A 13,019-nucleotide genomic window follows, 5' to 3' on the forward strand; every position below is an offset into this window, starting at 1 on the left:
CTTTCCTTGAGATACTGTATTTTAATTTACAGTAAAGTGTAAGGTTTAATATGCCACTAAATAAATAGCTCACAAACAAAAAGTAAAAAGACCATAGTTCAGCAGGAACCTAGGCAAGGAGTTATAAACAGTGACTGAATGAAAGGACATTAAAAAATTCACTCATGTAAATTTTAAAATACTCACATCCCACTAAAATACAGTGGAATTCTTAAGAATTTGCTTGTCAAAGATTTAAAGTTTGACAAAACACTGTATTTGCAGAAAAACTGATATACGCAGGCATTTCTATTTTTTAAGTTAAAAAAAAACCTAGCTCCTAAATATAAAGGAGAGTGTGTGGTGCTTGTCTTTCCGTCTGGTACACAATGTCTTCCAGTTGCAACCATGTTGATGCTAATGACAAAGTTTCATTCTTTTTTCATTTTCTGCATCTTTATGTCACATCTCTTTTATCCATTCCCATGACGATGCTATTTTGTGTGTGTGGATGCTTTGTGGATTCAACCATAGCAATCCAGGAAAATTGCCTCTGTGCAAAAACCCCTGCTGGGACTTGGGCTCGGAACTCACCGATGAGCTCCTTATTTCTGACGTCCAAGGCCATGTTCCGGAGCGCTGTAGCCACCGCACACACCACACGGTCATTGTCTATTCGGAGCAGCTCCACAAGGATGGGCAGCCCTTTCTCCTTCCGGACGGCAGCTCGGATATACACTGACCACTGCAACAAGAGGGGAGACAAGGCTGGGTGGAAACGTCTCAGCAAGCAGCCTAGGCAGGTTTTCAGGCGGCTGTTTACCGGAGCCAAACAGGTTGAATTATCAACACCTAGTTGCACAAGGGGTTGAATATGGTAAACATGCACTTAAACATTTTAACTTCTGTTTGCCTTCTGCATATGATAAGAGTTTCAGGGTTAGTCAGTGAGTCTCTGTAACAGCGATCTTCAGTACTGGGATTTTAGAGGCCAGGTGTGTGATGTATATACTCAGGGCTTTAAGAAATGGAACTTTGGAAGCAGAAGAAAAAATCATGACAAAGCCAAAAATTTTATGGTCATTTTTTAAAAGGGTTGTAAATTTGAAGGCAGGGCATAGAAATGAGTTGCCGAACATGCTAGCAACAACTCATTTGTAGGACAATAAAAAAATAAAGCTAGGAGTAAGGATGGGCAAATACAATGTTGAGAACTGAACATGAAAATTATATTAAAAAATCTGTTTTCAAAAATTAAGATCAAAATGCTTTGGGCCACCATTCTTAAATGAATGTCTTCTTCAAAAAGGAAGACATGTGGTTTGTTTAGAAGTGGTGGTCACAGGCCACTAACGCTCAGTGGAGGTGGCAGGCCACTAATGTCATTGGAGGTTACAGCATTCACGGTCCATCAGCAGAATGCACGTGGGCCTGGGTTTTTAGACATTTTATCTCTGCTTCACATCTTCCCGTGGAGTCCCACAGCAGCGTGTAGGATACAACAAAAATCAATGGATATGAGTCTATCCTGCCACCGTCTCATTTATGATTTGAGAAACATCATTCACAAAATGAGGGTTAGGATTGTGTGGCATTGTCCTTCCCCACCACGCCCCGCCACCAGGCCCTCTCCACCCCCTCTCCCCGTTGGGGCAGGCACCCCAGAGCTGGCTCTCACCTGTGGCAGGCAGGGAGCCCCCTCTGGCAGTGAGCGTAGGGCATGTGCCATGCCTGCCACATCCTCAGCCCAGCCCTGCATGAAATATGAGATTAAACAAACAACTTCATCCTGTCCTACGTTAGAAGTCACATTCACATAGATTTTCATCACCATGAAGTCATACTGCAGGCTTTGCTCTGCCTCCTCACAGCTCTGGTTCTAGGGCACCAGGGGGTGGAGAAGAGGATGCAGCTTGCTACAGCAGCTAGTGCAGCTCTTGGCGGCAGGGAGCTCTCTGGAATCCCACTGCCAGGGAGCAGAGACAGGCACTCTCAGAGCCTTGTGGGGAAGCCGCTTCCTGGGCTTGAGGTATCTGGGCCTGACACATCTTGCCAGTGAGGAGCTGTTTGAGCTAGGACTAAATGCCAACATTCATCGATTTGTTGGACTGGTCTGCTGGAACAGATTCCCCCCACCCTGCGTGCCCCTCAGGCCTCCAGCGGCCAGTTCGGACAGGACTAGAAGCCTAAGCTTATGCTGTCCGTTTCTTGTGAGACTTTTCCTGAAGCTGGGGACGGAAAGTCAGAAGAGCTGGAGTGTGGGTTCCATAGGGTCAACAGCAGCAATAAACCATCACACCCGGGACATAACCGGGAATCTCTCCCCAGTACAACTGTTGTGCAAGCTGGCATGCTGCTGCCTTACACATTTGTCACCTCTCAGTTCTCCAAACCCCAGGGAGGCTGGCATTGTGACTTCACAGATGAGGCAATGCAGACACAAAGACATGAAACCTGACCATAGGGCTTGCCTGTGTCCCTGACCCTGTGCTCACTACTGCCCCTTCTGCCACCATCTCATTCCCTTTTGCGACTCCTCTGTGACCAGTTGCTGCCTGGCCCTGTCCCTCCATCTTTCCTGGTCACAGCTGACTAGGGTCAAGAAGAGACAGATGAGCCTTTGTCCTCAGAACACCTCGCTCTGCTGCATGGAAAGACAATTCACTACTTGGTTTTTGATTGGAGAAAATGCTCAACAGTGATATGTTCTCATTGCACAGAAGGGTGTATCGAGATGATAGATTTGACACTCACATACTGATGCAAAAAATAACTTCTGAAACTTAGGGTGTACTTCTAAAATTTCCAATATTACCACAGTACATAACTATTCAGAATAAATCATTTACATTTCATTCAAAAGCTGCTGCAAACTTGCACAGTTTCTTTGCACAAGCTCAAGGTGCTCCTGGATGGGGCAGCCTCCTCTGCAGGAAGTCGCCTGTACCTAACATGTGCAACTCAGCAAGGAGCTGAAGACAATATCAGAACCAAAAGAGAGAAAGGCCTGACACAGACAGAGGAAACTGGGGAATAGAGAATGTTTTCCAGGCGCCTGCAACCTAGAAACATCAGGCTCACAGCGAGTTATCCCAAGAGCAGTGAGCTGCTCTGGGGAGCACAGCAGGCCCTAAAAGAAGTAAGGGCTGCTGAAAGTTTGAATCCCAAAGGAAAGTGGTGTGTGACAGGTTTAAAAATAGACACATGATAGAACACAAGCATCATGACTTGCAGGGCCTGAGGTAGAAATCTTGGGACAGAACTTTGGCCCTTTGCAAAGACAGTAAGAGTCTGCACCAGGCCCATGCAGAGGGGAGGGGCAGGTAAGCACAGAGCAGGAGAGCCTTGGCAAGCCTGGTGCATGGCACAGGACAAAATACGTAATGGGGGAGGGGAGGAGAAGCAGGAAGGGGAACAAGAACAGGAAAAGGAGAGGGGAGAAGGATGACAGAAGGAGGGGGGAATGAGGACAAGGGAAACACAAATGGAGAAGGAAGGCAAAGAGGGTTCATGGGAGAAGAAAGAGTAGGGAACAGCAGAAGAGGGGAGGAGGAGGAAGAATCCCCGAGATAAATCCAAGGAACCCTGGGCAAGTCTCCCTGCATGATTTAAAGGGTTTGTGATCCAGTACACAGGTACTAGGAACTTCCTTGTGGACATAGCAGTGGCTCAGTAATATCCAGTGCAGTCCCTGGTACCTCTGAGTATTGACCACTGAGCAGGACAGACAACACAGCTGAGGGGGTTTGGCCAGGCTGGGCTGGAAAGGGCGCTTGCCGCCCCATTGTGGCAGGGTATCACCTGAAGGTTTCCCAGGGTTTGGGAGTGTGGGGTGCATAAGCTAGGCAAGGCAGGAAGGCTAAGTGCCCAGGGCAGGGCTACACAAAGTTTCCTTGGCCAGAAAACAGATGACACATTCAAACGGTGGTCATGGACAGTGCCTCTCTGTGTTACAGAGGGTGTGTGGCTCCATTTGAGGTGAGTGCAACAAGACAGCAGGGGCTGTGAGTCAAGCAAGCACCTAGACCAGAGAGAGACCAGGCAGCAGCCATCACAGCCCGGCATGTCCTGGCTGAGAGGCAGCAGCAAGACCAGGGGGTTTTAGGATTTAAGACAGGATTCTAGGATTCTGCAGGGAGAGGGCTACAAGACCTCCAAGTTCAGAACCAAGCCCAGGCAGCAGGAGAGGGGGCAGCAGACACACACAAGTGTGGCCACACTGTAAGCCTACAGGAACTGAGTTTACACACACCGGTCTACATGAAATGCTCTATTTTTCCTCATTACACTGAGACATGCACAAAGGGTCTTGCGCGAAGCCCCCAGGATTTGGTGAGAAAGTCAGTAACAACTGAACCCTTCATACCTAGGGTGCCACACTCCACTGTCAAGTCCCAGTGGTTGGAAAAATTCTACCCCAGCTAAAATATGGCTGCAATTTTTCCAAAAAAATTCTCCACTGTTTTAAGCTCAGGCAATTCTATTAAGGTTGATTCACTGTCCTAGAGGAAGATTAACAGTGTAATTTAACTCGCTTTTCTCTCTTAAAATGTTAATATTCATTTTGCTAAGTAACTAAAGATAGCATCCTAAGAACTGGGTATTCTCTTCTGAGGGTGAACCCGTCACAGTGCTAAAATTCAAAATCTGCGGATGAAGTTTCCACTTTGAAAAGCTCTTGCCTTGAAATCCAGCCTGTAGCCCAAGGATTTTGTCAGGGCCACCTCCTCACCGTCCTTATCTAACCAGCTATGTTCATATGTTTTCTTTCTCATGGATAATTTTATGTTTTTAAATTTTTAGAAAAGAATTTGAAAAGTTTTTAACTGATACTGTGTGTCTTACAGACACAATTCTAAGCACAGAATATTCTCTCCCTCCTTCCCGCCCTGCTTCATTCCCCTTCTCCTTCAGTTGTTTTTTCAATTTCTGAGATTACATATTTCAAATTTAACTTTTTATTTTGACATGGTAAAGGAAGGTCACATTTTAAAATCAGATCTTCCACATAATGTTTACGAATAATCTGTCTGGTGGTATCACAGGGCCATGGCGTGTGTAAGGTCCTGCAGGGCTGAATGTGAAACGCAGCGAGCACGGCACAGCCTGGGTACCGTGCTGCTCCTTCGGCATGCTATTCTCAGCAAAAAAAAAAAAAAAAAAAAAGCAGAAAAATCTGCCTTCCTTGTGCTATTAACAAGTCCATCGAATCCAGTCTTACTGGCCAGTGGTTTTCCATTTAACAAGGTTCAAGATGGCCAGAAAACAAAAGTTTATTATTATCAAGTTCTTCCAGTTGGAAAAGAACTGCATTTGTGGTTAGGATGGGACTTACAAAGCAGGACAGTGTCAGCCTTTGCAGGTGGCTACCCCACAGCAGCTGCAAGTTTATGTATCGGCTCTTTCAGTTAAGTGGCATGGCTAAAGATTATGTTCGTGTCATCAAAATTTCAGGATCAATTTTGTAAAGCGGTATCTCCAATCAAGAGGTCAAAAGAAGAATTTCTATACATTATAACAGCAATAAATAATCTAAGAAACAGAAATATTGGCTAGGATAATGACAACCTTTGGCATATTTAAACAAATTTTTTTTTTGCTTGCTTGTCTGAACTTTAACAATATCAATCAGATTAGTGCAATGAGTAATTTTACTGCAAGTGTTCTTGCCATGTTGGAATATTCTTGTCCAAGCAAGATTTGCTAGGCAGGGTGGTGTGGGGGGGGTACACTTCATTCCTTTATTTGAGATAGAGTTTCCATCTGTTTGTGTACTTTCCAAACACACAGGATAGTGGAATCTGGGCAGAGACCAAAACTGGGAACAGGGAAATGAACTCAGGTCTCCCAAGTGATTGGTTCAGTTGAGCCACTATCACACCATCTCACAGGTCAGTCGTTTTCAATAAAACATCCTGACTTTAAAGATAAACCTAACACTGAGAGGAACTCCTTTTTTACAGCAAATGTTAACTGCTGGTGCTCTCATCACTGTGTGCAACTGGCACTCAGAACAGTCCTCAGGGGGATGAGACCCGACCTGCCTGGTAGGAAGCCGAGGTTCCTGCAGCCCCGTGCCCCCCCCCCAAGACATCACCTCACAGGCACGCTGTCCCTCCAAGACAGCACCTCACAGGCACACTGTCGAGAAGGGGACACCGACAGGACAGGGGCTGACAAAGAGGTAGCGGATCCAGCTGCCCGGCAAAGAACAAGGTGCTGATGGGAGGTGCAGGCTGCTTCTCAGCCATGTTCTGGTGCAGTGTAAGAAAATGAAAGTAATTCACTCTGTCTTGTATTTAACACATACCAAGTCAGAAAAACTCCTTTCATTTATCCCTTCTAGTTTTAAAAATGTGGCACCTCATGGGTGGCAGGGACAGGGACTTCAAAAAATTTTTTTAAAGATTTATTTTTATTGCAAAGTCAGATATACAGAGAGAAAAAACTTCCATCTGATGGTTCACTCCCCAAGGGACCGCAACGGCCGGTGCTGCGCCAATCGGAAGCTAGGAGCCAGGAACCTCCTCCAGGTTTCCCACATGGTTGAAGGGTCCCAAGGCTTTGGGCCATCCTCGACTGCTTTTCCGGCCACAAGCAGAGAGCTGGATGGGAAGTGGAGCAGCTGGGATTAGACTCAGTGCCCATATGGGTTCCTGGTGCGTTCAAGGCAAGGACTTTAGCTGCTAGGCCACAATGCCGGGCCCAGAGACTTCAAAATTTTTGTTTTGTGGAGCTAGAAAACATCTCTTGCAGGCTATTAAGCACATTTGCCTTTTGGTGATGAGGAGGGAGAAATCTGAGTTTCTCAGCCTTGTGAGCATGAAACACAGCTTGTGCTGAAGCCCTTGTTAGTGAGGGAACTTTCACTAAGACATCAAAGGTTTCGGTTTGTAACATAAATTGAATGTATCAGTGCATCTTTGTTCCTTTAGAGGAGAGTTCTGTTTTTCTTGAGTTGACCTTGCTGTGAATTCTATTCCTTGCTGGCAGCCTTGGCAGGCTGTGGCTTTTTTTTTTAAGATTAATTTCAAGTGAACATAAACAGATGGAGGGGCAGACATAGAAACAGCTCTTGCAGCCACTGTTTCGTTCCCCAGATGTGGCGGCAGGTGGAAGCTAGGCCACTAGCATTTCCCTGGTCACAACACTGGCTCCTGGTGGGCTATGGTTCAATGGATGGCAAGAGCTGAACCCAGATTAGGATATTTTCAAAAGAGTATTTCTTGCTATGAACTCTGTTCCTTTATTTTGCTTCTTGCTGGTACATGGTGATGGCAAGAGCCATCCTCTACGTCACATGCTGAAGATGGCAGAAGAGCTGTCAAGCAGGGTGAATTTGAGGAGAGAAACTTCCTACTCAGACCCCTGCCCTAAACTGGGACACAAGACAAAAAAAGCTTCTAGCTTCTTTGAGCCCCTATGTCCTTGGGGGTCTCTCTGTTACACATGGAGCATCCTTCGGGACAGAAGTCTTCGCAAGTGTATCAAGTCCCTGACTTTAAGCATAGCAGATGGGAGGCAGCTTGATCCTTACCACGTCAGAAAACCAAAGTGCATCTGCTGACACTCCTATCACAGCATCTACCATTAGTTGACATACTTATTATCTCCATTGTCTCAAAGCTTCTGGTCCAAGGTTGGAAAATAAAAATGACAGAAGACATCTTCCACGCGCCCCCCCCCCCCCCCCCCCCCCCCCCGTTCACAAGATTCCTCTTGATCACCGATTGTGTTACACTTTGCTGACGACACACAGACACACGCTGGTTCAGTTTCTTCGCAATTCTTTTTTTTTAATTTTAATTTATTACATTGTATTATGTGACACAGTTGTAGGTACTGGGATTTGGGATTCCGTGAGCTTTTGGATCTGTGTGAGTTTATGACTTTGGGAGTTTTCTAAATATCACCTTTCCAACATTTTCCTTCCTATTTTCTTCCTCTCTGTTCTCTCATCTGGAAACTGCACTCACACATATACAGGCCACCTGACGCTCACTGATGACACTGCTTCTGTGCTTTTTCATTTTGGATAACTTCCTTTGTCTTTAAGCTCATCCAGTTTTTCCTTCTGCAATGTCTAATCTGCTGCTAATCACATCCTGGGTGTTTTCATTTCTGATGTATTCATGGCACTACAGGTGCTACATGTGTCTTTTATGTAAGTAACTCAGTTGCTATTTAATATTTTGAACACATGGAATACGGTTATGATAATTTCTTACTGGTTATTTTCAACATAGCATTGGTTCTGAGTTTCTCTTCATTGCTGATTTCCTTTTGTAAAAATTTTGCTTGTAGGATCTTTTAACTGGATATTAGGTATTCTTAATTTGGAGAATGCTAGATATTTTATAGCTATTTTGAAGCTTTGTTCAGGATACAGTTACTTGGAAACTGTTGATCCCTTTGGGTCTTATTTTCAAGATTTGATAGCACCAGAGCATGTGTATTTCTTGGGCTCATTATTCCACAGGGCTGAGGCAAGATCCCACTGCGTGCTGTATGCAACGGCACATGCCTGCAGGGTTTAGAGTCTAACTCTTGGGAAAATGCAGCCCTGTGCAAATAATTTGTTCTAACCATGGGTTATCACCTGCAACCTGAGAGTTCTCTACTGAATACTGGATGGAACCTTTTGCATACCTCCAGGGTTCTGTGCACGGTTCTCACCCTAAGCTCCTCTGCTTTCCAATCCTTGCACTATGGCTTGGGAACTCTCAGTGAAAGGAGGCAGTCCCAGGCTCACTCTGCTTGCTCCCTATCTCAGAGATCGCTGTCCTTCATGGAGTAGTGCTTAGTGTCACGTGCACACACCGATTCATGTAATTCTTCATAGTTATAATTTTTCCTTAAAGTAAGATAAATCTGGACTAGTCTGCCTTAGTATCTCAACTGGAAGTTCAAGTTCCTATGGTTCAGGTGTTTCTAAAACTTCAGAATGGAGTTTTGTCGTTAGGACTTCAGAGATCAGATCATCCAAAGACAATAATGAAACAAATGGCAAATAATAGAAAACATGGGGTTGCTCTACAGTTGACTAGGTTGCTGGCATTTGCAATCCACGCAGTCCCTGCTGATAGTGCTATCGGGATTAGGGTAATGTCCTCTATGGGCCTGCGCCCACTGCCTATCACTTAGGCTGCACCTACCCTGTCCTATTTCAGGCTGGCACCATCTCCTCTAAGGATACTCTTCTAGAGGCCTGCTAAGAGTGGGCAGAGTCCTCAGACAACCTTTGTGTTTACTCTGGCACAGTTTCTAATCTGTTAGGCATGATGCTTCACGTTCCATTTTCACCATAATCTTTTAAAATGATTTTTCTGTCTTTAAACCTTAGGCTTTGCAGCATACCGTTAACTGGGACAAAGTCAAGTCACTGTCTTAGATGTCGAATGATGACTGTGCCTTTGATCTGTTGCACTGCATCCCTCTGCTGATGCTTTTCCAGGACACCTTAACTGTGAAGCTATGCCGAAGGGTGTGTCTGCCTCAAGGCTGCTGTCCCTGTAGCCGAGCCCAGGACTCAGATGCCCTAGTTACTCAACCGTTTGTGTCACTGGGCTCCATGGCCAGAGACAGCTTCAATTCTGCTTCCTTCTCCACTATATCTGAGTTCCTATCGTTTAAGCTCACTTAGTATTAACAGATTCATATTCAACTACTTCTTATTGTATCTTTAAAAAACCGGCAATAACCAGACAGGAGTTAGTTGAAATTTAGGGGTTTATATCGACTAAACAAAGATTTTTAAACATCTGTCCTTATAGCAAAGATATAATTTTATAGTTCATACCTTAAACTTTCATAAACTTCTAGTACAACAGAAATCACCCATGGGTGGGAACTGGAAGAGTATTCATTCACATTTTAGAAATTTTCAAACTACTATGCCAAATTGTTTTAATATTCTGTGATAAACAAAACCATTGTACAGGAAATGAGAAAGAAGTAACTGAAGTCCATGTTGGTTAAGAAAAGCATTCATCACTTAGCCTCTTCCGTAACAACATTATACTTTTACGTTATACTCATAAACCAAGCAATGCATACTTCCCAGTTTAAGAAGCATTTAGTACCACGAAGAGGATTTAGTTTGTCAGTCAATTTGTCAGAAAAAGGGAGAGTATGTGCATTCTTCTATAAAAAGAAGTTACTGTTTGAGACGACGAGCTCTATAAAAAGCTGACTACTTGCCAATTCTGATGCTTTCCCTCCGCACGTCTGTTTTTGTTGGGTCATAAAAAGTTAAGGACACTAAAGAAATACCACTAAATTTTTGACAGCTGCTATAAAAATATTCTTACAATTCTGCGTTTCAGATAGGAATTACGTTTGTATGAAACATGGATGCTCTCGTGCATTCCAAATCAACCTTTCAGTTATTCAAGGTTTGCGTCTGGAAATTACGAAGTAAGAATTCCCCTGCTTGCTTTCTGGATAAATTATTCTTGATCTTTTTGAAATTACAATAATGTATTAATATTTGGCTTAATAACCTTCTCAAATCTCCTCTAAGTATTTCCTCCCCTACATCCCAAAGTAAGATGACAAATTAGTACATTACATAGTCGAGGACAGTAATGTGCCTGACTCCTTTGACAAGTTTGTGTGCATTTTGGTAAGAAAAGTCTGATGTCATTCTGCAGACACCTAACAGCCAACATCCTGCCCTGCCCCAGGAAGATCTTGTTTTTCTGGCCTTGTTGAGGGAAAACTGGAACTTCTGATAAGGAAGACTTTTCTCCTGAGAGGCAGGGGTGGTGTGGGCTGCACTGGGTTCAGCAGCTGCCTGGGATGGCTGCATCCCACATGGGACTGCTGGACCGAGTCCTGGCTATTGTGCTTCCAATCCAGCTTTCTACTAAAGTGTTTTGGAAGGCAGCGAGTGATGGCTTCAGCTCTTGGGACCCTGCCACCCACATGGGAGATCTGGCTGCAGTTCCAGGATTCTGGCTTCCCACTGGACCAGTCCTGGGTATTGCAGCAATCAAGGCAGCTCCCCAGCAGTCAGAGAATCTCTACCTCTCAATGATGCTTAAAGACAGAAGGCCAGCATCATGAATAACAGCTACTCCAACCTCTGGGGCAGTGGAGACATCCGGCACCTCTGACATCTGTTTTCCATCTTACGTAGTCATGATGTGCACATGCTGCTCTGCTCCACGTCAAGCTGCCTACGTGTTGGTCTTCTCACAACATTATGCAACATCTGAGCTAAGTGCACTCTGTCACATTTGCACCAGGATAAAAATGCCTTGTAAGGCATATCTGGGGATATAGGTCTCTTATCGACCAACACATGACTGAATTCGCTTCTCTAACTTGCCCATCCTGTCTCTTCGCCATCGGGGTATCAACTCTCATTCCATGGTGCATTGTATGCCTTCAAATTTGAGGCATTTATTAAATTTGCTAATTCTTGACATCTTGCATGGACTGAGAAGTCCAATAATCACAATTGATCTCAGTGTCCAAAGCAGAAAAGCTTTTGTGATGTTGATTTGGCTGTTTTGGAACTTTCTGGTTTCTTATTAGTTTTCGCTCCATTACTAACAGAAATGTTTACCAAACGAATGTCCTCTGTATACGTGGGGTTGGCTTTCATACTCAGGATAACTGTGCTGAACTAGTGTTCCAAAAGAGCAAATGCTGATGAAGAGGAAATATGAGAACAATGTTCATACTTCTTTGATCATTCTCATTATGTAATCCAAAGTGGGAGAAAATCTGAAAATGCAAAAATAGAAAAAAAAAACCCCACCATTCTAAATCTGTCATACAGTGTTTCAAACACTTAAGTACCCAGACACATGTCGGCAGCTCTCCCAGCTGACACTGCTTGTCTTTGGAACAGAGAGCCTGGTTAAAAAACTTTAGTGTTGCAGTAAGTGCATAAGCAGGCAATGGCCGAGTTCAGACACTGAAAGGAAAATCCGTTCTATTAGGCTCACATTGCATCAAAGAACTAAACAAAGGATCAAGATGTGTGACCAGAAACTCCTGGAACACATGTGGTACTAACGACCTTTGTTACATGGCTTCTGTTTCTGACTGCTTTTCAGACTTTGTATTTGGGACTGTTCCAGAGAAATCAGGTTATAATGCACGTTGGCATGGTTCCTTGTGACTCTTCCACTTTGGGCTTCCTTGAGCTGTTTGCATCTTTCATCTTCCTTTCTCTTCCTTCCCATTTGGAAACTTCTCCTGCACATGCGTATGGCTACACGCTGCTGACGGATGCATTCTATTTCCTTTTTCTTTGTGTTTCATTTTGGATGGTCACTATTGCTGTCTTCAAATGTTATTTTTTCTTCTACCACATTTAATCTGACTGATAATCTCAGTCATGGTAGACTCATTTAAGACACATATACATCATTTGAAAATATTTTAAAATATGCCCTTCCTGACTGTACTTAACATTTGAAGCATATGGAGTGGAGGGCCTAAACACTGTACTCTTGTACTCAAAATCATCCAGCGCCCCAACACAGTCAACGATGGCCTTCCAATGGTAAGCTGTTACAAGAACCTAAATATGTCTCGAGTCACATGATATCAGATGCACAGCCTCTTGCTCCTCCTCTCTGCTTCCTGGGCCATGCTGGAGCTGTGATGTGGGCTGAAGTGGGCCATGCCTTCTCTTAGGTCTTGTAATCTGCCCATACTGAGCACTCCTAGAGAAGATGGAAGCCAAGCTTAAATCGTGACTTGTGGGGCCTGGCATGGTGGCCTAGTGGCTAAAGTCCTCACCTTGAACATGCCAGGATCCCATATGGGTACCGGTTCTAATCCCAGCAGCCCTGTTTCCCATCCAGCTCCTGGCTTGTAGCTTGGGAAAGCAGCAGAGGATGACCCCAAGCCTTGGGACCCTGTACCCGTGTGGGAGACCCTGGCTTCTGGCTTTGGATCAGCTCAGCTCAGCTCCAGTCATTGTGGCCATTTGGGGAGTGAATCATCAGACGGAAGATTTTCCTCTCTGTCTCTCCTCTTCTCTGTATATCTGACTTTGCAATAAAAATAAATAAATGTTA

General features: G+C 44.4%; 1 protein-coding gene across 5 annotated transcripts in view; it reads right to left on the reverse strand.

The window, feature by feature from the left end:
* Nucleotides 1-13,019, reverse strand: part of CTNND2 (catenin delta 2) — a 661,272-nt gene that overhangs the window by 69,940 nt on the left and 578,313 nt on the right. For 3 of the 5 annotated variants that reach the window (XM_040977415.1, XM_040977418.1, XM_040977416.1), the window contains one exon: nucleotides 574-724. In XM_040977415.1, coding sequence (XP_040833349.1) covers nucleotides 574-724 — 151 coding nt within the window. Of the gene's footprint in view, nucleotides 1-573; nucleotides 725-1,657; nucleotides 1,733-13,019 lie in introns of all 5 variants that reach the window. The other 2 variants (XM_040977414.1, XM_040977417.1) reach the window with 1 other exon arrangement.

The sequence above is a fragment of the Ochotona curzoniae genome, unplaced genomic scaffold, assembly GCF_017591425.1.
Source record: "Ochotona curzoniae isolate NIBS_2020 unplaced genomic scaffold, NIBS_Ocur_1.0 contig_2754, whole genome shotgun sequence".
In the NCBI taxonomy this organism is placed as follows: domain Eukaryota; kingdom Metazoa; phylum Chordata; class Mammalia; order Lagomorpha; family Ochotonidae; genus Ochotona; species Ochotona curzoniae.